The sequence below is a fragment of the Crocuta crocuta genome, unplaced genomic scaffold (assembly GCF_008692635.1).
Source record: "Crocuta crocuta isolate KB4526 unplaced genomic scaffold, BGI_CrCroc_1.0 scaffold118, whole genome shotgun sequence".
Classification (NCBI taxonomy): domain Eukaryota; kingdom Metazoa; phylum Chordata; class Mammalia; order Carnivora; family Hyaenidae; genus Crocuta; species Crocuta crocuta.
Window position 1 is genome coordinate 13,274,905 of NW_027551558.1, and position 27,231 is coordinate 13,302,135.

General features: G+C 46.8%; 1 protein-coding gene and 1 long non-coding RNA gene across 2 annotated transcripts in view; one reads left to right on the top strand and one right to left on the bottom strand.

The window, feature by feature from the left end:
• Positions 1 to 11,208: 11,208 nt before the first annotated feature.
• Positions 11,209 to 27,231, bottom strand: part of STPG4 (sperm-tail PG-rich repeat containing 4) — a 43,062-nt gene continuing 27,039 nt past the window's right edge. The window contains 3 exon segments of the mRNA XM_077749261.1: positions 11,209 to 11,438; positions 11,441 to 11,540; positions 14,456 to 14,560. Of these exon segments, the coding sequence (XP_077605387.1) occupies positions 11,419 to 11,438; positions 11,441 to 11,540; positions 14,456 to 14,560 (225 nt within the window). The 3' untranslated portion in view covers positions 11,209 to 11,418.
• LOC144219285 (uncharacterized) lies at positions 18,325 to 22,328 on the top strand. The gene is made up of 4 exons (XR_013331361.1): positions 18,325 to 18,483; positions 20,860 to 21,009; positions 21,322 to 21,540; positions 22,269 to 22,328. It is a non-coding gene; the product is annotated as an uncharacterized LOC144219285 (long non-coding RNA).

Below are 27,231 nucleotides of genomic sequence, written 5' to 3' on the forward strand. Positions count from 1 at the left end.
CCCTTGAAAGGGACACAGTGTGTTCATTTCATCCAACAGGTATCCCAGAGCAGACCTTGAGCGCCTAGTGAGGCGGGAACGTGGCATGGAGGAGAGGTCACCAGGGTAGGCCACACTAGAGGGAGGGGTGTGGGGGAGGGGGGCGCAGAAAGAGACTTTGGTTTGAGCAGATGAGAGCAGAGAGGGCTAGGGAGGTGCTGAAACCTGGAGGTGGGTGGAAGGAGGCAGAGGGGGGTCCAGGTGGCCTGCCACCGGTAAGCCCCCTAACTCTAGCTGGGAGAGGCCAGGGCTCGACCCATCATCCGTGGGTACTGCTGGCGGAGCGTCTCCAGCACCCAGGGGAGGAGCACTGGGAGAGGCCTGCGTGATGAGGGTCGTGGCTGCACGCATCCTGATCCTGATCCGCCACCTGCGCTATGAAGTCCATACCAGTACGCTCCTAAAACATGCTACAACCATTGCAGCAGGCTACTACATTATAAACCTGCAACAAAATTTTGGAGGACGACATAAATTTGCACAGAAGCTCTATTTTCTTCGTGTGCCCCAAACGATCATCTGGTGCACCCCCAGGGCCTCAGCCACCCACTCAAGAGAGCTGCCCTAGAGGCTTCCCCTAGAGCTTTGCCTACATAAGAACTTCCCACTCCCATGGCCTCACAGCTGTCTGGCCTCCGCTCCCCACCTCAGCCCTATTCTTGGGGTTTGGTTTTGCTGTTCCAGAGAGGAAGGGCCTTTTTTGGAGCTGGTGGGTGCCCAGCTTCCCTTTCACTATGATACTTGAGGAAACAATCTTCAGTGATTTAACAGTTGGTATCAGATTATTTATCTCCCACCCTCACCCCCAGCTCAAGGACCCTGGTGAGCAGTAAAAGGCTGCCTGATGCCATAGGTGGTGTCACATGGTCTGCCAGCCCTGGAGAAAGATCTAGAAAGCTCTTCCTACCAGGAAGAGAATAGAGGGAGGGGAGGCCTTCCTATTCTTGACACAAGCTGACATTAGTTGGTCACATGTTGGAAAGTCAAGCAATAGTGGAGACCCAAGCATTTCCTGACCCCCAGGTCCCATCAGCAGACTCCTTGTTCGCACACAAACCCCGTGTCCAGTCCATAGTGCCAGAACAAGGGCTGGAGCCTGGGGACAAGACTCAGGGTTGCACGGTTGCCCCCCATGGACCGCCAGCACCCCCACCACACTCGAGGACACAGCCCTTCAGTATTAATAGTGTTTATCTACAGGCATAAATATGAATGGAATTTCAGCCACCAACACCCAGACTCCTTTCTGATACCAAAGTGCTCATTGTTGCATTTGCTCCCCCACCGGGCGCTCAGATGTCATCACCATGCAAATATTTCTCGGCCTTGGGAAGCTGCCAACTAAACAAACCTCCCCCAGCCCATGCTGCCAGCTCTTGATGGCAACCCATAATCAGGGAGCCTCGCACATAAGCGACCTGTGGTGCCAACCCCCATAATACTGATCTGAAGGATTGTGGTGGGGAAAGTATCCTGCTGCCGGCCCCCTGCCAGAAATTTCTTGGAATTTTTATCAGGCTCCTCCAGGTGCAAAGGACAGAGACCCATTGGAGGTGGCTCTAGGAATTACTCCCACACAGGTGCCCTAGGGCAGTGACTGCAGTGCATGGACCTGGGGCCAAAGGAGCTACAGTCTGGCTTCTGTGAGTCAGCACCCAGCCTGGATTCAAAGGCACTGACTATTCTTCTACTAATTGGCTGCTCTCTTAGAATCAAAGTGGCAGCAACTACCCTCATGTTCTCCCTGCACTAAACAAAGCTTATAAGGTATAAGCGTACAAGGCACTTTACTTGTCACATTGCTCCTTTGGTAGTCAACAGCCTTGGGAGGTGGGCCTTGTCCCCATGAAAGGTAGAGAGGTTATGGTGCCTGAGAACCTAGGTCCTGGCCTACAGAGCCAGTGTTCTTTCCACCACCTTCTGAAGACCCTGCACAGTACCAGCTCTCTGGATCTTGAGACAGAGACACAGAAGTGCCCACTGCTGCAGCAGCAGGATGGCCCCTCTGAGATCCATGGAAATGTCCATCACCGGGAGTCCTCTACTGCAGCGTCACGGGGGATGACACACAGGTCCAGGGGTGCCTTGGGTGCCCATAGGCTGGAGGCTTGGGCCCCGCCTTCAGTGATGAGGAATGAATGATGCTCAGTGCCAGAGAGGACACTCCGTAAGTGAAGGCTACTCAAGAAGCCGGAAGGTTCTCAACTGGCAAGGAGGTTCAGAAGATGCCAGGCAGCCCGCAAACATGACAAGCTCACCACAGGAGCTGTGTGTTAGGCCACGTAACCCTACTGCCCTGCCTGCCGGCTGACTGGACCATGGGTGGGTTCCACAACCAAAGCTCCTCCTCTGTGGACTGGCCCACAGCCTGTGACATGGCTGAGCCTCCCTATGCAGGAGGTCCCCAGACTGGTGGTGACTGTCCCTGCCCTCCTGGTCTCACTCACTCTCTCCCACTCTCATTCTCTTCCTCCTTTAAGTGTCCCTTAGGAATTTGGCAAGAAGTCGGTCATTGTGGACCTCTTATAAAAACATGTCTTGTTATTTATTTTCTTCTGACCCATCTGAGCCTAGATTATATAAATCATGCCCCTTTACTCCTAAATACTGCAGTGTGTTTGCAAAGAACAAGGGACATTATCTGACATAACCACAGGCATGATTAACAATGGTTAACGGAGGGGATTTGACTCCGACACACTGTTTTATCTCCTCTCCCATCCATATGGCAGTTTGTCACTTGTGTTCTCTGTAACGGTGTTTCCCTCCAGCCCAGGACCACATACTCCACTTGGTTCTCACGTCTCGTTCGTTTCCTTTTGCCTCTCTCTGTCTTTCATGACATGGACATTAATAAAAACTTGCAGAGGCTCTGGCCTCTGCAATAGGAGTGTGGGACCAAGGAAGAGGGAAGCAGCTGGTGGTAACAGCAGAAGCTGAAAAGCAGCAGAAGTCGTGGTGCACAGAGAAGGGAGGGCAGCTGGAGGCCAGCAGCAGGAAGTTAGAGCAGGTGAATCTCCATAAAGACAGAGCTTTCAGATAAAAAAAAAAAACAAAAAGCAAACAGGCGCCTGGGTGGCTCAGTCGGTTGAGCGTCCAACTTCAGCTCAGGTCATGATCTCACGGTTCGTGGGTTCGAGCCCCGCATCGGGCTTTGTGCTGACAGCTAGCTCAGCGCCTGGAGCCTGCTTACGATTCTGTATCTTCCTCTCTCTTGGACCCTCCCTTGCTCACACTGCCTCTCACTCTCTCTCTCCCTCTCTCTCTCAGAAATAAATTAAAAAAACATTAAAACAAACAAAAAAACAGATGCCCACTTTCAAAGGGGCAAAAGGATGATGGAGGCACTAGAACTCCATTCTATCCCCAACAACCTCTCCAGCTCCCCAGCCTGACTCTGAGATCGAGATTCCCCATCTATCACTGTGATGTCAATTGCTTTGGCTCAGGCTCAGAGCAAGAGGCCGTTAAGTGTTCTCTCACACTCCAGTCTTGTGCCCGGGAGCCCACAGCTCATTACCCCACCCCCCAACAAGGCCCAGGGCTTAGTGGCTGTGGGTTGTGGCTTCCCACCTGTCCTGTGGGATGTTCCCCATCCCTGAGAACACCCCGCCAAGGGTGCAGGGGCTTTGGTGGCCCGGCCCAGTACAAGCTGGGGGTGAACCCACAGAGGCTGGGCTGGGCTGGGCTGGGCTGAGGCAGGGCACTCTCCTGCATCCAGACAGCTTCTCCTCTCAGCTGGGAGCAACGCTCTCCCAGGGCCCTTGCCATCTTTCTTTCCTCCGCCTGCCTTCTTCTCTTCCTCCTATGCATCTATCTACCATGTCTCCTGTGGCCTCAAAGGCACGGGTCTTCCCAGGTCAGCTTCACCCCTGCAGATGTCTTCCCAGAATTCCTGCTGGGCCTCACTCCATGCCCTCATTCTTAAGATTCCCATTCCCACACCTCTCAGAACTCTCTCTCCTCCTTCCCCACTCCCCACCTCCCAGCACCCACGTTATGGGACTCTCATGTTGTGTCAGAACACCCAGGCCGCCACAGGCCCTCTGGATCATGCTTCCTGAGTGCAGCCCCCACATCCCACACTCCTGGGCTCAGCAACACCTACATGTGCCCTCATGAATGGGATACCAGCTGGGCCCTAGGGAGGCTCTCCTGCCACTGCGAGGCTTGGGGTACAAATCTACATCTTGCTCTACCCACAGGTTGACCTTAGCCCTCCTTCTCACCCAACCCACATGCCATCCCAGGGCTTTGCCCTCGGAGTATGTCTAAGTCAGGGGCTTTGCAGAGGGGTCACAGCCCTCCTGATTCTAATAAGGTTGCTCAAGGGCCTACAGCTGGTCCCAATCCATTTTATTTTCTTAATAAAGCTACACATGTATCCTACTCTACAAATTATTATAGAAATATGCATTTCTCCATTAGGGTCTTCATCTACACTGTACACATGTGGGTCATTAGACACAATTTTCCAGAAGCTTCATTTTCTATTTTTAAGTTCACTTTTAAAAAGAACATGCACAGGAAGGGCAGAGAGAGAAGGAAAGAGAGAGAATCCTAAGTGGGCTCCACACTTTCAGTGCAGAACCCAATGCGGGGCTCAGATTCATGAAACCTGAGATCACAATCTGAGCCAAAACCAAGAGCCGGGCACTTAACACACTGAGTCCCAGGTGCCTCTAGAAGCTTCATTTTCATTTCCATCAAGGTATTTAAGATAGGGCACTTTTACTAAACCTGATACTAATGTAACACCATATGTTAACTACACTAGAATTAAAACAACAATAACAAATCCTGGAGTAATGTGGCCACTGGAAATTTCATCTGGAGCCACAAGTACCACTTGTAAAATACCAGGGGGCTCCCCCTCTGCCCCTCCCACTTCCCACAATGCAACTTTTAACACAACTACCCCTTAAGTGATCTGTAGAGAGCTTATTTATAATGTCTAACACTTGCAAACTTAAGCTTAACCCTCCAGGAATGATTTCTAAATCAGTACTCAATTTCTTTTGAAAGAGAGAGAGAGAGACAGACAGAGAACAAGCCAGGGAGGGACTCAATTTCTTTACCCCCTTTTGAAAAACTTGGGGTGCCTGGGTGGCTCAGTTGGTTATGTGTCCGACTCTTGATTTCAGCCCAGGTCATGATCTCACAATTCATGGGCTTGAGCCCTGCATCAGGCTGTGCACTGATGGTGTGGAGCCTGCCTGGGATTCTCTCTCTCTGCCCTTTGCCCACTTGCATACACGTGCTCTCTCTCTCTCCATAAATAAATAAACTTCAAAAAAAAAAAAAACAAACCAACCACTTACTTCATTAGGTGATTTCTGTCAGCACCCAAACCAGCAAGGACTGAGGTTATTCAGGTTACCAGCCATTCCCTAAGTAATTCCTTGTGTTTCAAAATAATCAAAGAAACTTCCATAACATATTTTCTACAAAGCTTCTGCACTTCCTACAGGATACTTGTGTATCTTGAAGCACATCTAGTATTCAGTGAGCATCTACTATGTGCTAACACTGCTAGGCACTGGAAAATTCACTGAGGCCCCAACTCTATGACCCTGGAGCCCACAATCCAACACTGGCCTCAGGCCAGTATGGGAACTGCTGGGACATGTTTGAGAGGCACCCAATCAGCCTCAGGAAGGTGGGGGAAGATGCTTGGAGTTAGTACACCAAGGGTAAGGGTGGGGAGCAGTGTCCCTGGTAGAAGGATGCCCCACTCCCTATCCCAGCTATGCTGTGTGGAGGTATGAATAATGTCCCCCCCCAAAAGTGTCTGTGTCTTAATCCCCAGAACCTGTGAAAGTATTCTCCTACATGTTTTTTTTTAAAGTCCATTTATTTAAGCAATCTCTACACTCAACATGGGGCTCAAACTCACGACCCCAAGATTGTGACCCCAAGAGCCACACGCCCTACCAACAGAGCCAGCCAGGTACCCCTGTTCTTGTACATGGGAAAGGGACTTTGCAAACATGATTAAGTTAAGGGCCCTGAGATGGGGAGATCTTCTGGATTATCCAGGTGAACCCGATATAGTCACAGGGATCCTTACAAGAGGAAAGCAGGAAGGTCAGAGTCAGGAGCAGATGCAATGGGAACAGGGGTTTGGAGCACTTTGAAGAAGAGGCCATGAGCAAAGGAAGGTGGATGGTTTCTAGAAGCTGAAAAAGACAAGGAAACAGACCTTCCCTCAGAGCCACCTGAAGGAGGCTCCTTCTGGAACCCAGCCTGCCATCACCTTGACTTTAGCCCAGTGGGACTGATTTGGAGACTTCTCACCTCCAGAACTAGAAGACAATTAATTTGTGTTGTGTGAAGCAACAAAGTTATGGAAATTTGTTACAGCAGCCACAGGACAGTAATATAGACAATTTGGTCAAGGCTACCCCAAGCACAGGGTTGGGCACAGGAGCTCAGGGTTACGTGCAGTGTAGCCCCCATGCCCAACCTGGGAGGGGCTGGGGATTAGAAGCCTAAACAGGCATGACCCTGCCTGGCATGTTTCTAAGTGTCCCCTCTTGCCCTGTTAAATATGGGAATCTCTAGCAACTTCCTTTCTCCTTGATGGCCCTCAGTTGCCAGGCATGACTGCTGAGCTCTAGGACTTCAGAAAGAGGATGAGGACAGCCAGCCCTCATCAAGCCCTGAGCCCCACGTGTGACCCACACATCTCTCAGCACACTGTCTTCCTGTCCCACTCTGACCCTATCCTGGGCCACTCAGTTCCCCGAGCGGGGGAGGGGGCAGAGGGGAACTGAATGAAATCCCTGCCTCCTGTCCCACCTAACCCACTCTAGTGACCAGAGATGGGGGGTCAGTGGGCCTGAGCTCACCTTCCTGCCTAGAGTTCTCAGATTCTAAGCCATACTACCACCCAAAGCATCCACACTACTACCTCCCCCACCCCTGGTTACGTCCCTAAGAGCCCCTACCGCTCTCCAGAAGGGTGACACTTTTCTCTGGGCACTGATTTTGCCAATGGTGTCGTTAATGAGGCCATGAGGAGTGCCCATTGGGAGATGATTCTCCACGTGTCCACCCCCTGGGCCTCCCCTCTCTCTGGCTACCCCTGCTTCCCAACTTCTATGTCCCATCTCTCTCCCCATCCATCCTCCACGGGGCCAGGCTTGCCTCTTCTCTGGGGAGGCTGCGGATAAGCTGGCTCTGGGCCTCTGGCACTGGCCCTCATAAGCCCACCCAGCCCCTGCAGCCCTGAATCTAGAGCCCAAATCCTGCCCTTTGGGCCTGCAGGCTCTGCATGCCTGCAGCCCTGCCCTTGGCCAAAGCCAAAGGCCTCTGAGGAGCCCAGCCAAGGGTCAGGCTGGTGAGAGGTGCCTGAGTTCAAGGCTCCTATGGTTCATTCTCCCCAGAACAACTCTACCTAGTGACACTTCAGGTCCTAGGTTCACCCAGACAAAGCAGTCCTGTGCTATTCTCTTCCCTTAGGCCTCAGCCAGATGCTAACATGGGTCAATCTATTCATAGCTAGAAACTGACTTCCTAGCACAAGGACCCTGTCTTCTTGTTCAAGCTCTAGGGTTGGAAAAACTATGTGTGCCCCACAGAGAATTATTGGTGACTGGTGCCTTTATACCATCTTGATAGTGGTCCTCATCCCTGACTGCTCATCAGAGTTACCTAGAGTAGGGAAAGTATTTTTTAAAAATACTGGGCCTGAATCCTACCCCCAGAGAGTTTAATGTGATCTGTCAGGGAGCTGCCCAGCACCAAGATTTTTAGAGGTTCCTCAGGGGATTCTAAAATGCAGCTCAGAGGGTGCGTGGGTGGCTCAGTCGGTTAAGCATCCAACTTCAGCTCAGGTCATGATCTCACAGTTCGTGGGTTCAAACCCCATGTGGGACTCTGCGTTGACAGCTCAGAGCCTGGAGCCTACTTCAGATTCTGGGTCTCCCTCTTTCTCTGCCCCTCCCCCACTTGTGCTCTCTGTCTCTCAAAAATAAATAAATGTTAAAAAAAATCTCTTTTGAAAAAATAAAATAAAATGCAGCTTAAAACCACTGATCCTGAACCTATAGATTCTGAACTACGTTTTCAAGATAATAGGGCCTTCAGAGTAATCTCAGGCATAAGGACCCAAGTCCAGGCTACTCTGTGCTGCACTGACATCAGTGGCATCAAGCAGGTGAGAGATGACACTGGAGGCAGAGCCCAGCACCCAAGCGACGTGTGGCCCTTGGCTCCAGGTCTGGAAAGTGTCTCCTGAGGGTCCAGAGGGCAGTGGGGGTGTGGGTGGGGTGAGGAAGAAAGGAAAAAGAAAAGAGGGAGGCAGAAGAAGACAAGCTGTCCCAATCAGTGTGGTGACTTCTGACATGCATGCTCTGACTTAATGGAGAGAGAATGTCACATGGAAACAGCAGAAGATATTTGCAGCCAAGAAGGGCCAGGCCCTCTGGTTGAAGCCAAATTCAGAGAGCAGTTGGGGGTGGAGGGAGGGAGGTGAGAGGAACAGAAGATGGACAGGGACCCCCCAAGAAGCAGTGTCACAGCAGTTGTTGGGGGAGGGAGGAGGGACTTCAGATACACAGCAAGGCCCCTTCCATCTGCCACGGTCTATGGCTTTTCTAAGCTCTTCTGGGCACGTCACTTGATGCACCCAACAATCCTGGATGCTAGGTGGTAAAATCCCAACCTCAGAGCTCAAGCTCAAAGTCAACCCAGTCTCTCCATCCTGGAGAGAACAGAAGGAGGCTCTGCTCTTCAATTATTGTCTCAGTCTCAGGCTTGTGGCAGGAAAAAGCCACGAGAATTCCTCTAGTGTCTTTGGGAAAGCTTCTCCCTACTTGTAGGAAACACTATGAAAAATACTGGAATACGCCAGAGAAGCAGTGAAACCCTACTCTTCTCACTACCTCATTCCCACCAGCCCCTCTGCTAATATCCTAGGGCAGAGCCACTGTCACATCATCCAGAACCACAAAGGAGGGGGAGGGGCTGCTTTACAGGCAGAAGGCAAGACTGGTAAGGGCGGCAGGGGCTGAGGTAGCCCCAGCTCCAGAAAAACAGACAGAGTCACAGGAGCCAAAGGCAAAGCTTAGTGAATGGAAATGAAGCTTAAGGGCGTCCAGACGGCCCTGCAGAATGTTCTCCGGTGGTTCTACTTCCAGGTGAAGCTTCTGGAAGCCTCTCCAACCGCCTTCCTGCAGCCGGTGAAGACATCCTCCCCTTCTTATTCTGAAAGGGTCTCTTCATTCTCTTCTAGAATCCAAGGAGCTATCCTCTGTCCCAACTATACATACACACCACTCAGCTGGGCCCCTCAGCTGCATCTGCACCAAGGGGCTATAGCCGAAGGGCCTAGGAGGGGCCCCTGATTCACACGGGCCAACTGGAGTCTCTCTCCTGGGAACCTGATGCTGGAACCAAGAGGGGCTGCGTACATTCTTTTAGGGTGTTAGCTCGGGAAATGCCGTTCACAGAGCCTGAGGTAGCCACACTAGACCCTACACACGTGAAGAGTCAGTGAAGGTTGGCCTTCCAAGGAAGGAGAAACAGGCCTGAGAGAGAAGCAGTGGGGAGACAGAGGGAGGGGCAGCTCCTGCCAGCCCCTGCTTCACACTCTTGTCAGAGAGATCCCCCTAGGTACTCACAATCTCTCTCTCCCTTCGCTGGTAGGAGGGGTTCCTTTCACTTTCCACCTGTGAGCCCTCACACAGACATGACCACCTCTTGCCTCTCTTGCTTTCTAAAACCAACAGCTTCCCTGAGCACCTGAGTCACTGCTTCCTAGAGAAAACCCCCTCTGTCACAACTGCCAGCCTTTACTTTCTGACCCCACAGGAGACTCTGACCCACTTGGAGAATAAAATTTGGAACTACCTGCCCTGAGGCCGTCTTCTGATCAAAGTGGGACAGGAGCCACTGCCCCTGAGACACGTCTGAGTTTCCAAGTAAGTAGCCGTTTTCTATTCTGAAAGAACGCATCACAGGGAGTTTCTTACACAAATGAGAAACTTGAATAAATTCAGTGAGATGATGACCTTCCCTTTCTTGCTTCCAACACCTCTTTTATAAAGAATTATAAGACTAGAGAAGAGACGTGGCGGAGGGCAGGTTTCACCTTTGAAAATACAACAGAATGTAAGCATTGATATTCGTTTTTAAGTTCAATTCTTTAATTAAAAAAAGAAATCCCTTCCATTTGCTAATGCCTGTGGAATCTGTCCCTCCTTTGTGAGATACCTGCTGTCATACATGGGGTGTGTCTAGCTGGAGCTCCCTGAGTGGGTCTTCTGGACAGGCACGGCTGTGTGTGACCCCACCTTCTGACAGAGCCTCCCCTCCCCCACCTCCAAACCTCACAGCACCCTCTGCTCTAGTTGGGCCAAGCCCCCACTGCTCCTCCTCCAGCAAATACATATTCCTGCCTTTCCCCCAAACAAGATCCTCTCCCCCATCCCCATCCCCACCCCCGCCTGCTTTCTTCCCTCTTCTTTCTATCTGGGCCACCAGGCCCCCTGTGTGCCAGCCAAGCTGTCCTACTGCAGGTGGCCACCCTTCACTGCTTAAGGCCATCCTGCCTTATCTCTGCTCTGCCTGTGGCCTTCATACACCAGGTGCAGTGACTTGACAGCTTCCTGAGACTAGGGCCTGTCTAACCAGTGGAACTGCCACTGTGTGAGGGCAGCCCCTGAGCTTCACACAGAAGGTGACCAGAGAAGCCACTGGGCACAGCTTTGCAAACCCTTCCCAGAGCCAGGGGCTGCCCCAAACTCCCTTTCTGGCCTTATCTTCTCTATAACCCTCCCCAAACTCAATCACATACGTGCCGTATTCGTCTTTCTGTTCGGCCCACACTCCTCAACCCTGGCGCAGAGCAGATACTCAAATGTTTCTGTTGACTTGAAACCACAAATACTCATTAGGTTGAATCAATATTGTTCTTCTCAGGGAGTTGAGAGAGAGAAAGAACCACCTGCTGGGACCCTGTCATGCTCAGCTTGGCCTTGGTTGAATGCCGACCCCCAAGGAAGCCTCCATGAGCCTGTGAAGTATTACTGCGCTAATCCAGCTGGGACACAGCTGGAGAGCCCATGGCCACGCAGAGCACAGCCTGGGCATATCGGAGCCTGTCCGAGCTGCCGCAGGAGCAGCCCAGTGACAGTCTCTGGGAATATACCGTTTGACAATAAGCAGAGTGAGCACACAGTTTATTATTCAAACCAGGACACCTGGGAGAGTGAACTGGAAATTGTCCTGGGACCATTCCAGACAAGTGGGCAGGATAGTCACCGGGGCAATCGATTTTGTTCTGTAGTCAAACCCTCCTCAAGAACAGACAAAACAGAGTCTTCTGAACATAACAACTTGCTAAACACAAAGTAGCTTAGGACCACGGAGGCTTTATTTTAAAAGCCAATTGTGTTGTTGAAGAAAAGGCTATGTTCTTGGCCCATTTTGGCTATGGTCGGGGACTGCTTGGGGTACTGTGCTGAAGATGTGTATGCTCCTGGGCCTGGGGTTTTCTGGAAACAGAACAAAAGACAAGGCTGATGAGAGAGTGACCCCGAAACTCTGGAGCCACCAGAGCCTGGCTGGCAGATCTCCACTGGGGAAAACGAGGGCCACACGGGACGGCACAGAGGCCCGGGACACCCTGGAGTGGAGCGTTTCCTTGGCACCTGATCCAATCAGCGGCTGCCCCCAGGGCTGCAGAGGTACAAGCAAGCGCTGGCCTAGACCCGCAGGGCAGTGGGCTCACATCCCGCCTGCACCTCAAGGCACGTTTTCTATCCGCACAGACTGCTCCTATCCCTGGGAAAGCCACTGTCCTCCCCTCTAATGACCTCAGTCTAGTGGTAAGGGGTTGGAGAAAATGGATTCTGAACCTGGGCGATTGACCTCAAAAGCCCAAACCCATGTTTCTGTACCAGGGTCTATGGACACCAGGGTCTGTAGACCCCAGGACCCAAAGTATTATCAAGGGATCTATGAGTACTATTTTTTTTTTTTTTTAATTTCTAGGAGAGAGAGAGAGACAACGTGAGCAGGGGAGGGTCAGAGAGAGAGGGAGTCACAGACTGAAACAGGCTCCAGGCTCTGAGCTGGCAGTCAGCACAGAGCCCGACGCGGGGCTCGAACCCACGAACCGCGAGATCATGACCTAGGCGAAAGTCGGACGCTTAACCGACTAAGCCACCCAGGCGCCCCTTTGAGTACTAATTTTTAAAAGTCACGTTTTCATTTGGATGAAATTCGTGGAAAGATTGTTTTGCTGATTATTTAAATGAAGCTTCTCTTCCATAGTGATCAAATGCAACTGAATGTCATGTTCATAGAGTAAAACAAAGACTCTGATTTCGTAGGTCAGTGTTTCCCAGGCTGGGGCGCATCTACCTATTCTTGGAGCCCAAAGGAATTTTATCTTGGGCTTGTTGGACAAACACCAGTGTCTCTGTGTGTGGTTAAGGGAAGGGTCTCAGGCTTGAGTTCGAGTCCTAGTCCCACCGCCAATGGGCTGGCGTGCCCCTGGACCAGGTGCTTCCAGAGCCTCACCCATCAGATGAGGTAATGAGGTTTGCCGGATGCCCCCAGGACAGACAGCACCACACTAGGCCAGGCAAGAGCTCTGCACCTTAGCTGCCACCACTATTATTATTCTCTCTTATCATGTGCTTGTCATTTCCATCCTTCTTTGCAGTTTGTTATCTCTTCAAGAGACAGGGAGGATGGAAACAGGATTACCCTGCAAGTGGGACAGAGCGGTCAGCCCAGAGTGGATGAAGTCAGCTGCATGCAGAAGCCACCGTAAATGACAGGATGTTTTGCCTGCCAAAAGCGGAGGAGCAGCCTGAAAATCTAATCAAGGCCTGGCCAGACGTCAAAGGAAACTGAAGCCTTTATTAGTGCTATTAATAAGGAAGCAACATGCATGTGGAGTCCTGGAGAGCCAGCCCACAGAACAGGAGGTTTGTGGGCCTTGGTCTCACAAGGCTACCCCTCAGGAGGCTACAGGTTATGGTTCTCAGACCTTGAGCACATCTGGCTCCATCCCCCAGTCCTGATTTCACTGTCACCAAGCAGACTTCTGACTGTCCTCGGCTTCAATGAAGAGTTTCCTATGTGGGGAGACACCCCCTGGAGAAGTGGCCCCAGACACCAGCCCCGTTGCTGGACACTTGTAAATTAATACTATGTCTTCTGGGGGGCCGCCTAGATGGCTCAGTTGGTTAAGCATCCAACTTCAGCCCAGGTCATGATCTCTCATGATTCCCGAGTTCGAGCTCCGCATCGGGCTCTGTGCTGACATTGCAAAGCCTGCTTTGGATCCTCTGTTTCCCTCTCTCTCTGTGACCCTCCCCAGCTCTCATGAGCACTCTCTCTCTTTCAAAAATAAACATTAAAAAATACTACACCTTCTGACTTCTCTACCAGCTTAACTGATACGGTTAGCATAACCCCAACTTCCTGAGGATGTTCAGTCCTATGAGCTCGGACAAAAATCTGTGTCTGGGTCATGGTGACACTACTAGGGTGTGAGGATCTGCAGAAGGTGTCCTCCACCTCCTGCTGTTAGTCTGTTTTTAATTTCACCAGCAGGGACTCCCCAGTATTCCTCCAGATAAAGACCACACTACCCCCCACCAGATCGGTAGCTCTGCAGCAAGATCATGAAGACACTGGCCTGGGACACCCACCCTTCCTTGATGCCCCAGGCAGAATCTGTATTTCTGTCTCCCCAACCATCTCAAATAAGGCTACACACCAGGGAGTTCTGGGACTCTCAAACTAGAATGAAGATTGGGAACAAGACCACAGGAATTAAAATTGTCAGCACTTAAAAAAAAAATTGCCATTGTTCAAAAGCACCATGTTATGCTTTTGCAATTTTTCTTGGTCTTCTCTAGGCCTCTGAGGATTGAATACTCCCCAAATGGTACTTTCTTTGTACCTCTCCATGGACTTGAGCCTCTTCCCTGACTCTCCGGAGTTCTTGGAGGCAGGATGATTGCGCATGTCTTAATGGTCCCCTCTGGTTCAGTAATAATGTTTCTGCTCTGAAGCCATACACACAGTCCCGGAAAGCCACATACACAAAGAATAGTGGTTTTGGATGGCTGGGCCAGCCACTGCCTACTGCTTACCTCAGTTTATTAAACATGTTTCCCCACAGAGCATCCAGATCAGATCGTTGATGGCTAATTACTATGCTGGATGCTGTCAACTGGACCCATAATTCCACCACAGTCTTTGGGTCTAGAGTCACTCTGAGCCTGAAACAGGCTGAGGGCTTGCCAGAGTTTTGAACTCTTCCTTAACAAGCAATTGGATACATATATATATATATACACTAGAATTGTATAGAACTATAACATGGCCCCACTGCCTCCCCCCAACCCCAGCCACAAAACCTACAGCCATAATCTTTTAGAGTACTTACAGAACGGGTAAACAGGAATCGAGGTACTCTGGATTGAAAACAAGAAGTAACAGAATTTGCTTGAGGTATTTTCAAGTCATAATGACCTGGTCCTGGACCTTCATGCTATAGAAAAAAAAAAAAAAAAAAGAAGAGTGTTTTATAACTACTAATATTTGTTATATTTCATTGCTTTATTTGCCTTCCACAAATAAACATAAGAATCACTGTGATATGGTAGAAAAATCCCTAGATTGGGGGTTGCAGTATCTCATTAAGGTGTGCCCTGGCACAAGTCATTGTGAAATGGGGATAAGACCTGCTTTACCTGCTTTACTCGCCTTGTGGATTAAGTGACCCATGCAAGTTTCCCTCTCTCCTGCCTGTGCCCCTCCCCCCACACTGGCACACCTCACTCCATACTTGTCCTTCTGACTGGTAATAAGGATTTCCTGCTTTGAGCTGCTAGCTTTATAAAACACACTTATTCTTTCCTATGAATATAATATGTGTTATCTAAGTCCAAACAAGTATTCACAGCAGTTCACTGATAGAAGTACAATGCTATAGACATTAACATAAAATGAACACAATTTTTGAAAGACAATCATCCTAATAGAAAAATTAGGAAAAGGCAAGTTACAAAGAGGAAATACAATTGTTCAAGTGAGGAAATGGCAGGGGGTGGGGAGAGCTTTAATCCCATTAATAACCAAATAAATTCTAATTAAAACAATGATGTGACTCTTGTTTGGGGGTCTAAAAAATTCCTGAAGAAAGAAGAAAGGCAGAGTGGGGAAGGAGAGAGAGAAGAAAAGAAAGAAAGACCCAAAATGTTAACCACCGGCATGGGCACAACTATATTCTTCTGGTGCAAGTGTCAATTTGATTAGCATTTCTGATGTGCGATCTGGCAAGATATGAAACGGCTTGAAAACATTTATGCCTACCCAGAGGAGAGAAAGGAGACCAGTTACCACATTGCTGCAGGAATCCGAAGACAGATGAAGAGTCCTGAGCCCAGATACAGCAGGGAAAATGGAAAGGGCCCACACATTGCAGTGGATAAGGTGGACAAAATGTTAACTTTTTTTTTCTGGAGATTCACTTTCTCTTTTCTCTCCTGTTTTCAAATACCTGTGTTATCTGACAGAAATGAGTCTTTCTGGCATGATGTCTTCGATCTGTTCTTAAATAATGCAGGGACCAGGGGAAATGGGTGTGAGTACACATTGGCCACGAGCTCTAATTGTCATAAGGGTGCATGGAGGTTCGATGAAGTATTGTGTCTGTGTGGTATATACTTCTAAAGTTTTTACAATGTGAAGTTACAGACAACGTATATTTATATTTCAGATCCAGCAATTCCACTTTTAGGAATTCATCCTAAGAAAGCAACTGAGAATGTATGCAAGTATTTCGCCACAAAGACATTCACTATAATGTTGTTTCTAAAAATGGAAAATTGGAAATAAACTAAATGACCAGTGATGCGTGCCTGGCTAAATACACTGTGATTCTTCCATCCAGCTGTCTAGTGATGAACTGTCAAGGACACAAAAGCTACTCTCTAATATTGCTAAGTGCAAATGCAAGCTTAAAAAAAAAAAGTACATAAAAACACAGGGAATGGAATGTTCACTGACTGTTTTCTCCAGGTGGCAGCGTGTTGTGTAAAAAGAATGTTATTTTTCTCATCTGCATTTTCTAATTTTTCTTCTATGGACTTGAGTGCTCCTGAGGTATGAAAAAAATTATACCTAACATATGGATAAATGAATATGAAAAATGGGCAAAGGGAAAAAAGACAAAATGAACAATAACTCATGTCTTAGAGTAGAACAGAGAAATGTGGGGGTGCCTGGGTGGCTCAGTTGGTTAGGTGCCCAACTCTTGGTTTCGGCTCAGGTCATGATCTCAAGGTTTGTGAGTTTGAGGCCCACATCAGGCTCTGCACTCATGGTACAGAGCATGCCTGGGATTCTCTCTCCCTCCCTCTCTGCCCCTTCAGCGTGTGTGTTCGCTCATTCATTTTCTCTCTCTCTCAAAATGAATAGATAAACTTAAAAAAAAAGAAAAGAAAAGAAAAAGACCAGAGAAATGTGTCCTGTAAGATCTATGTCATAGGTAAGGCTGGGCCACCAATTAGCCCATCATATTCAGCAGAACAAGTGCCCAGGTGCAGACCCTTCAAGGATTTAGGAGCAAGGCTTTCCCTTGTTCACTCCCGTGGGTGGCAGCTGCCATTCTCAATTATCCCTCCATGAATGGAGTCTGTTATTAACAGTCAAGCACAAGTCTAAGAATCAAGGGATGGATGTGCCTCATAATTTTATGACTCACAGCAGAGACATGAGAACAGCAATGTTTTGAAACTGGTGTATACATGGGACAGAGATCACTACCCCAGTGAGGCTCTCTGTGTGGAGTGACCTCCACACTCCCACTGGAGAAATCCGAGCCGCCGTAAAAACCAGAGCATAGGAAGCCAGGGACTCTGACAGGAACAGTCTGTGTCACCTTCCCTTGGTTTGGCCATAAGAAATACAGTGCTTTGAAGCCAGAGCAGTAGCTGGGGAAAAAGATGCTAAGTGTGCTTCATTGACTTCATGCCTACAGCCATCTGCAGAATGGCCAAGAAATGCTGCCCATGCCCTCTTGCCCCCCAGCCTGATGTGGCTTACGTTTCTAAGCCCCAAATCATGAGCTCCTTGGGAGTCCAGGTGCCAGGCCTGGCAAAGCCCTGGTGTGTGCCTGTGCACCCAGCAGCCTCCCTATATAGGTATGGTCATCTAAATCAAAGGGCCTAAAAGTTGGAGCAGAAAGAAGTGACTTCATGCTATTTGCCCCACGTGTCAGATGGAATCTTTTAAGAAGGAACATTAGGGAAGTGGACACAGGCCCAAGTTCATATTCCAGAAGTCAGAGGAATGTTGTTCTAAGTGAGAAGTAATGGTTGGGCCAGGACCTTGCAATGGGCAGGGAGCAGTTCCGGCACAGACCCCACTTCCGAGGACAATGTGAGTCGGCAGAGCAGGAATGGAGGGAAGCGGACATGGTCTAGGATGGCTCAGAATGTGCGTTGAGAAAATGGATCCAGTTCAACAGGAGGGTGTTTAAAACAGGAACACTTGAATGGCAAGAACAACTTCAACCAACCAGGAGCTATAGAGATATTACCTTCAACCTTAGAGGAGTTTATCCAGGGCGATATTCTTTTTATCCCAAAAGGTAGTGAGGAGCTCAAATGGTGCTGAGTGAGAGCTGAGCTAACTGTCTGGCTTCAAGACTCTACCCCAGCCCACATTGTATCCAGCATGTGCTAGCTAAGTGTGATTTCAGTGGGCCAACGGATGGTACCAAGGGTTGCTTTCCACTTCCTGTAAAGGGCTCAGAATGGATGGGTCCTATTGACTTTTCTGCAGTGCTCTTGGGACTCTGTCGTACCATAAAGAGCTTCTTAGTGGGCAATAACTCTCAGTACCATTATAGGCCTTTGGTAAGCCCTGCCATGCCTCTACTGAACACACTTCTCTGGGACTGGGAGAGTGGGGTGGGCTAATCTACGACACACCGCTCTGGAATTAAAAGGTGTTATCTCTCTGGGACATCCCAGAGCAGCAAAATTCCAGGCATCTCTGAAAGACTGTGTGAGGGTAAATTAAATTATCCAAAATTAACATGTGTTGAATTGTGATCTCCTCAAAATTCACAAACCCCATAAATTTGTACTGTGTTGAACTGCAATGAATGGTATCCTCCCCAAAATTCATAGGAACCATGAATCACTAGTACCTCAGAATGTGACCCTCTATGGAAATAAGGTCCTTGCAGATGCAATTATGAGGTCATCAGGATGGGCTCTAATCCTATATGCTGGGAGTTGGGAAGACAGTGGTATATGGCTGTCTCCCAATATCCACTGTATCCCTTAGTATTAGAACCATTTTTAAGTGGGCACATGTCTAACCAGAATGAAGACTAAATTCCCCAGCTTCCCCTGAAGCTACGTGTGACCGCGTGGCTAATTTCTAGCCAACAGGACACAGGTGAGGAGATATGTACAAATTCCAGAGCATCCTTATGGAGAGGGCAGCTTGTCCAGCTTCCCTGCCTTCCTGCCTGCTAACTGGTCCCATTGAGAGTTCTTGGCTCCCTGGGACCATGGGAATGAAAGCCATGCTCAGCAAGCAGCATGCAGAAATGTGATGCTGCAGAATTGCCCCACCCTGGCCTTAAACTGTCTACTGCAGGAAATGTACACAAGACAAAAGTCTGTGCTTCTCTCATTTATAATGTTGCTATTTGGGGTCTCTATTCCTGGCAGCAGAACTCAGTCTTAATTGACAAGATGGATATGTGGCCTACTCTCATGGGGCTTACATTCTAGTAGGGAATATATGCCGTAACAAAAATTATAACAAACATGTGGCATATGACACAAAAGGGCATACAGGATGTTATGGGAGAGCATGTAAGAGGGTAAACTGATCTGGCCTGAGAAACCCTTAGCGAAGTACAAACGAGGTAGGACCTAAAGAATAAGGAAGGGGTGGAGTCTGCGGGCAAAGAAGCTAGAGGAAGGATCTGTGCAGAAGCAGTAATAGGAGGGCACCTGGGTGGCTCAGTCGGTTAAAGCATCTGAGTCCGGCTCAGGTCATGAGCTCATGGTTCATAGGTTCAAGCCCCGCGTCAGGCTCTGTGCTGACAGCTAGCTCAGAGCCAGCAGCCTGCTTCAGATTCCCTCTCTCTCTGACCTCCCCTGCTCACACTGTCTCTCTCTCTCTCTCAGAAATAAAAAAACATTAAAAAAAATTTTTTTTTAAAAAGGCAGTAATAGGAAAGGTTAGGGAAAGCTACCCAGTGAGGAAGATGCCATTCATTTTAACCATTCAGACAAATCCACTGCATCACAGAAATAAAATAAAATGTGCATAGACTCCTGTCAAAAAAATTATATACATATAGTTAGGGACCTGAAATTAAACTTTCTCAAGACAGTTACCACTTGGGTGTTTTTCACACATTTATGAACACTAAGAATCGTTTTACAATTTAACTGCAGATGCAGAATGTTAAATGTCACCCTTGTATTTCCAATCTCTGCAAGTCGTCTGCCTCTGATTTGCAGCTTCCAGGGCAGCTCTCCAGCCTGGTGTGCAGCAGGCTCCCTGCCACCCACTGTAAGCTCCCCCAGGCCCTCACCACTGCTCATCCCTGCACCGTCTGTAGCTCACATACCCACCCTTATCCAATGCTCACAACAGCCTCACAGGGGAAACGTCATTCCCTCCATGTAACAGATGAGAAAGTGAGACTGGGTAGGCCTAGAAACTAATGCTTCAGCAGTTCAGTTGTGGGAGCCAGAGCCAGTTACTTATCTTGCTTTTCATCGCTGGGAGGTATCAGTGCTTAGTTTTAAGCTATTTTTCCTTAAAATCACAAAGCTAGGGGTGCCTGGGTGGCTCAGTGAGTTGGGCATCTGACTCTTGATTTTGGCTCAACTCATGATCCCAGGGTCACAGGATTGAGCCCGAGGTCAGGCTCTGTGCTGAGCATGGAACCTGCTTGAGATTCATTCTCTCTCTCTCTCTCTCTCTGTCTCCCCCCACCCCCGTTCCTCTCCCCTGCTCATGCTCTGAGATAAAAACTATAAATAAAATCACAAAGCTAAAGGGGACCTAGAAAGAGCACACAGTCTATTCCCACTGATCCTAGGCACAACTTTCAATGAATCATACTTGAAGAGAGAAAAGGTCAGAAGCCAAATTTATGGCCCCAAATGTCTATCTATACACATGTAAAACACAAGTAATAAGCAGCATAAACTGAAATTATTAGATGGGGTAGGAAAATGATCTCATCCAAATTTGGTGACACGGGTATAATTGCTGGAATACACTGCTCAAGAAAGAAAAAAGGGATGCCTGGGTGGCTCAGTCAGTGAACCATCTGATTCTTGATTTCTGCTCAGGTCATGATTTCATGGTTGGTGAGTTCAAGCCCCACGTGGGGCTCTGCACTGACAACATGGAGCCTGCTTGGGATCCTCTCTCTCCCTCTCTCTCTCCTCATATTGGAAGGAAGGAAGGGAGGGAGGGAGGAAGAAAGGAAGGAAAGAAGGAAAGAAGGAAGGAAGACAGGTGGCCCAGCAAGGAGAGTAGAATCCTGTGTGGAGGCAGGCACAGAAAGAAGCTGGAGCTGCCCCTCTAGAACTCAGCGGGAGGCATGAGGCAGAGCATATTCAACCCAGAAAATTCTAGAATTCTGTGATGATCTACAAGTTCACAGGAGAAAGCAGGGAGACATGCATGCTGTTGAGCAGGGTAGAAGCCAAACTATCAGGCCCAAAAGTTACTCATGTTTGCCAAATTAAGAATTGACCACACCTCTGAAGTGTAGCTCGGTACTGTTTATGTCTGCAGAAAGGAGAGGAACACTGGCAGTCTATGTTTCCTGATAGGGGCCATGTGGGCAGGCAGCACGGAGCGATCACAAACCTGCCCACCATGAAAGTGCAACTTTTACACGAATGCATGTTCCAGGGCCCACTAGGCAACGCAGCATTGCTACAGGTATTCACTGGCCCATCCCCCCCTTTCTAGATGATGGGGGGTGGGCACCAACGTTAGAAATCTAAGGCACGGAGTGGTGGTGGTGGGGCGCCTAGGTGCCTCAGTTTGTTAAGCATTCCCAGCTTTGGCTCAGGTCATGCTCTACCAGTTCACGGGTTAGAGCCCTGTGTCTGGCTCTATGCTGACAGATCCGAGCCTGGAGCCTGCTTCAGATTCTGGGTCTCCCTCTCTCTTTCTGCCCCTCCCCCACTCGCTCTCGCTCTCTCTCTCAAAAAATAAACATTAAAAGAATTTTTTTTTTTTTAAATTAAGAAAGAAAAACACAAGGCATACTTGCGCACAGGAACTTCGGGCCGAGCTCGCAACTCCTGGTCACGCGATTGGTCCGGGGCAGGCATGTGACTATCACCTGGCCAATCCAAAGAGCCTGCATTTTCACACCAGGTGGTCAGGCAGGCAGGTGTGCACCTGGGACTGCTCATGGCCCCTCCTACCAGCCCGTAATCAGAGTGTGCCCACAGCTGGAGAAAGGTAAATCAGTGGCAAACGTCCCAGAGGCTGTGTGAGCCAATAATTCTTCATCCTTCTTTTATGTTTTAATGTTTTGCTTACGCTAATTCAGGATAGGCTTCTGTCACTTGCAACTGAAAAAAATCCTACTGATTATATGCTTTTTCTTATTCCCAGTCAAGATACTGCTGTAAGAAAGAGCAGGACATTCTTTATACTCGCAGCCGAACAGGGATATATGACTCTGCTGGTGTTCATACCACTAGAAAAGTTGCACAAATTTTTTAAAAAGAAAAAATGCCAGGATATCTTTTAATAAAAAAGCCCTAGTACATCTTTAGCTATATTTAAAAGGTTATATTTTTCCAAAAATGTTACCTACAAGTGAACTCATCTTTGAGGAGACTGAGCCTGGGACCTGCTTTAATCATCTTTCAGATTCCATTCAAGCAGAAATCCATTTGTGTTCGGCTTGATTCAATCCGACCGTGTTGACTAATTATTTTTCCTTGTGGAGTTTTTAAGGTATCAGCTTAGTTTCTAGTTGAACTAATTTCGTAAATGCAAAAACAGTTGGACTGATTCAGCATTCTGTCACAGTGCTAGTTTCAATGCAGAGTATGCCACAGACTACTATGCCCCTTTCAAAGTGCTCTTAATTGTGACTACAGCAGACAAATCATATAACGCCCATTCGTATCTGCACACACTCTTTCCTGTTTATCTAATCCTTTCCTTATTCTTTACAGGCTTGTCAGGCTTTAAGAAATACAGAAACATCTTGAAATATTTGTGACATCAAATAAAAGTGACCCATTTTTGTTGACATTGTAAGATTCTATTTCCTACTGTCAGGAAAGGTGTGCATGTCTGGTTTTTCACTGTCTATACAATTGTGAGAATTAGAAACTGTAAAGAATCTGCTCAGCAAATCCCTATAAGCTCCACATCATATGAATGACTGCAGCCTAATTAAGTAGTCGTTAAGTGGAGCTATTTTTATTTAAGTAACAAAATATTTTGGGGGCACCTGGGTGGCTCAGTCAGTTGAGCGACCAACTTCAGCTTAGGTCATGATCTCGCAGTTTGTCAATTTGAGCCCTGCATCCAGCTCTGTGCTGACAGCTCAGAGCCTAGAGCCTGCTTCAGATTCTGTGTCTGCCTCTCTTGCTCTCTCTCCTCTCTCTCAAAAATAAACATTTAAAGTAAATTTTTAAGTAACAAAATATTTTTATGTTGACCAATTTGATGGCTCTTTTCCACAAACACTAACTCTTGTCTGACTTCTGAAAATTGTATTTTGAAAAATTATAAAAGCAATCAAAAGAAAGGAATTAAACAATCACCCTAAATCATCACACCTCGGCATAGCCAAAAAGCATTTTGGTGCATTTCCTGTTTTCTTATACACACAATTTTTCTTCCATTATTTTAATCATAGTATACGTACCAATTTATATATCGCATTTTCCCCCTACACGTTAGATCATAAACATTTTTGATGCTATTTTGTGATTTTAACAATAATTGTTTAATGGCTATACAATATTCCTTTGAGTGGATATCTAATACTCTTTTAAAATTATTTCCCTTCTGGGGCACCTGGGTGGCTCAGTCAGTTAAGTGTCCGACTTTGGCTCAGGTCTTAATCTCATGGTCCATGAATTTAAGCCCTGTGTCGGGCTCTGTGCTAACAGCTCAGAGCCTGGAGCCTGCTTCAGATTCTGTGTCTCCCTCTTTCTGCTCCTCCCCCGCTCACACTCTGTCTCTCTCTCTCAAAAATAAACATTAAAAAAACATTATTTCCCTTCTGCTGGATGTTAAGTTGCTACTGTTATCTTGCTATTATAAGTAATCCCTTCATGATATCTTTGTCAGATGATATTTCTGTATATAAGACTATTACTTTAAGCAGGCTTTCTCAAGAAGGAATCAATAGCCTACAAGATAATATACTGCCAAACTGCCTGGGGAAAAAAGACTTAGAAAAAAGCATCTTTCTTAGTCTTCTTTACGCAGATGGGCATATAAATAAAGTCATCAGTGGCCCCTATATGTTCCAAGAAGTTGTGCAGAATCTCTGAAATCCAAATGTGAGAAGATAGTCCACATTTGGAAACACATTCAAGAGGGAACAAAATTCATGCAATTTTTTTGGTGAGTCAAGAGTTTTATTTGGGTCATTTTTGAAAGCACTTAAATTAATTAAAGGGAAGATATGGAAACCAACTTGACAATAAACTATTTGCAAAAAAAAATTAATTAAAGGGAAGAGTGAGGGGAGGAGAAACCACAAATGACAAGTTTTACTTTGTCCAATTCTCTTGGAGAAGAATGACCAGGATTTCTTGTAGTTTTCCTTCTTTAAAAAAAATCCCACTATGAGGCAACTGTATCTTTAGGTCTTGGAATTTGTGGGGCTTGGTCATTATTATCAAGGTGCTCAAAGGCAGCAGAAGTTGCCAATACAATTCTTATTATGGCACAAAAAGGCCCTTTTTACTTATGGTAGACCATGTCTCCTGGCATTGATCTCAAAATGCTCACATAAATCTTCTCACAGTCTTTGCTATAGACAAAACAATCGTGCTGATCCAAACCAACTATTATTTCAACAATAACTGAAATAGACAATGAGTATACAACCTTACATTGGTAGTTTGATCTAAAGATTAAACACCATTTTCCAAGCCAACAAATCCTTTCCCTGACAACTACCTACACTTAGGGGACAAAATGTAATTCACCAACTGGGCCCCTGACACAAACAAGAAGGCTGTGTTTTCTAACAAGTTCCACAAGTTTCTAACAGCTCCACTACACTGAGAGGCCTATAGGGGCATATGATCCTAGAGGATTTTCAACCCCAAGGTTAATGTACTTTTTACAACTAAAAAATCATGTAGTGATCAGCTAGGCATTCACATGGTCATCTACTTGTTTTTTAATTGGTGCTCCTAGAGATGTTAGGCGTGAATGATGAACAAATTTCAATGGGCTACTTTTCACAGATGATGGAAAGAGAGGAGGAGGAGATGCACACCTGTATGTATCCATCTTTTATAACCTGCCGCATTCTCAAAAGGGTTTAGAGTGGCTCAGTGAATATCTGTAGGTCATATTATACTACACCAGATCTACAGGTCAGATTTCTGGTGACTATGGGTTTCAGGTATACCAACAATGAGGCAACCTGTCCTAAGTCAACAGGGCTCAATGACACCACAACCTTACAGTGCAACCATACACAAAACACATTTCAGAAAAGTTAAAGAGTTATAAGGTTTAAAAAAAATTTTTTTTAAGTTTATTTATTTATTTTGAGAGACAGAGATAGTGTGAGCAGGGAAGGGGCGGGGAGGGGGGAGGGGAGAGAGAATCCCAAGCAGGCTCCAAACTGCCTGGGCAGAGCTGGACGTGGGGCTCAATCTCATGGTGTCTGAGATCATAACTTGAGCCAAAATCAAGAATCAGACACATAACTGACTGAGCCACCCAGGTGTCCCTAAGAGTTGTAGGTTATGTTTTTTCAAATCAAAACACCAAATACATGAAAGAAAACACCATGTCTCTGGAGGGAATATTTTAAATAGTGGAAAAAATAAGAAAAAGTACATAGATTTCATTCATTCAACACATTTTCTGAGCAATGTCCTAGGCTCTGGATATTGATGAAGAAGACAGTCCCCCTTCCTTGGAACCTACATTCCAGAAGGTGATGATAAACTCTCTAATTAGACAATACAAACATTTTACATTTTGAACTTCTCTCTAGGGATGCCTGGTGGCTCAGTCGGCTGAGCCTCTGTCTTCGGCTCGGGCCGTGATCTCATGGTTTGTGTGTTTGGGCTCTGCATCAGGCTCTCTGCTGTCAGCCTGGAGCCTGCTTCGAATCCTCTGTCCCCTCTCTCTCTACACCTCCCCTGCTCACTCGCTCATGCTCTATCTCAAAAACAAACATTTAAAAATAAGTAAATAGGGATACCTGGATGGCTCAGTCGGTTAAGCATCTGACTTCGGCTCAGGTCATGATCTCACAGTTCGTGGGTTCGAGCCCTGAGTTCACCTCTGTGCTGACGGCCAGTTCAGAGCCTGGAGCCTGTTTCAGATTCTGTGTCTCCCTCTCTCTCTGACCCTCCTCTGCTCACACTGTCTCTCTCTCTCTCTCTCTCAGAAATAAGTAAAACATTTAAAAAATTTTTTAAATAAATAAAAATAATAAATAAACTTTTCTCCATATAAAAACACAAAATCCCTGAAAACCCTCAGCAAATACAAGTGCTAATATTTTCTCACTATAGAGTTTATACAAATCAACAACAACAAAAAAATGGTAAAACTCCACCCACAAGATAACTGGGTAAAGACTATGACCAGAAAGTATGTAGGAAGGACCTCAAGTAACTGATTAATAATTAGAATGTGTAGTCTCACATCCTACAGATTAAAATAATGAGATGCCATTCTTTTTTAAAAAAATTTTTAATGTTTATTTATTTCTGAGTGAGAGAGAGACAGTGAGAGCAGGGGAGGGTCAGAGAGAGAGGGAGATACAGAATCTGAAGCAGGCTCCAGGCTCTGAGCTAGCCGTCAGCACAGAGCCTGATGCGGGGCTTGAACCCACGAACTGTGTGATCATGACCTGAGCCAAAGTCAGACGCTTAACCGACTGAGCCACCCAAGCACCCCTCCATTCTTTTACTATCAAATTAACAAATATTTTAAAAATAATGATAAACAAAATTCATACCAATTTTATAAAATGGGCATTCTTTTGATTGCTGGTAAAGATATAAATGAATGTGATACTTTTAAAAAAGGTTTGGCAATCTAGATCAAGAAGCTGTATATAACCTCTAACCTAGTAAATACCATTTGTGATAATCCAGAAAAAAATGATGCTCAAATTTAGAAAAGACTTTATGCATTCAGTCTTATGTTAGCATTTGTCTTTTGATCGGAGTATTCGGTACCATAGTCTTTGTATAACAAAATTGTGATGTAAACAAAGTTGTCATAACACAGAAGAATTCTCCAATGAGCTGACCTCTTACAAAATTATATTCTATTCAAGGGGCACCCGGATGGCTCAGTTGGTTAGGTGTCTGACTTCAGCTCAGGTCATGATCTCAAGGCTCATGGATTCGAGCCCTGCTTCAGGCTCTGTGTTGACAGCTCAGAGCCTGGAGCCTGCTACAGATTCTGTGTCTCCCTCTTTCTCTGCTCCTCCCCCACTCACACTCTGTCTTTTCTTCTCTCAAAAATAAATAAAAACGTTTAAAAAAATTTTTTTAATTAAAAATTATATCCTATTCAAGCATCCCTTCCCACTTAACACTGGCATCCACCATTGCAGACAGGACAGTGTCTTTTTGAGTCAGTTTCTCCCCATCATTCCTAAATGATATTTAATAATATATCACAAATAAAGTACAAATCCAATTTAAAGTGAAAATGCACATTTTACCCAAAAAATGCAAGATTGCATGAAGTCAAGGAAACTGATGAAAAAGTACCTAAATCACAGGAAAGGTCTTTGATGGACCAATGAGGACCCAGCAAAGTTAAGCTAGCTAACAAGAAAAAAGAGACGATGAATAGGATTGTGACAGTATTGGCCTTTCAGTAAAGAATGATTTCAAATGTCAGAGGAGGTGCCCCTGGGAAAACTAATGACACTTCAAATAATATTTTTCTAAAATTTGTCCTCTG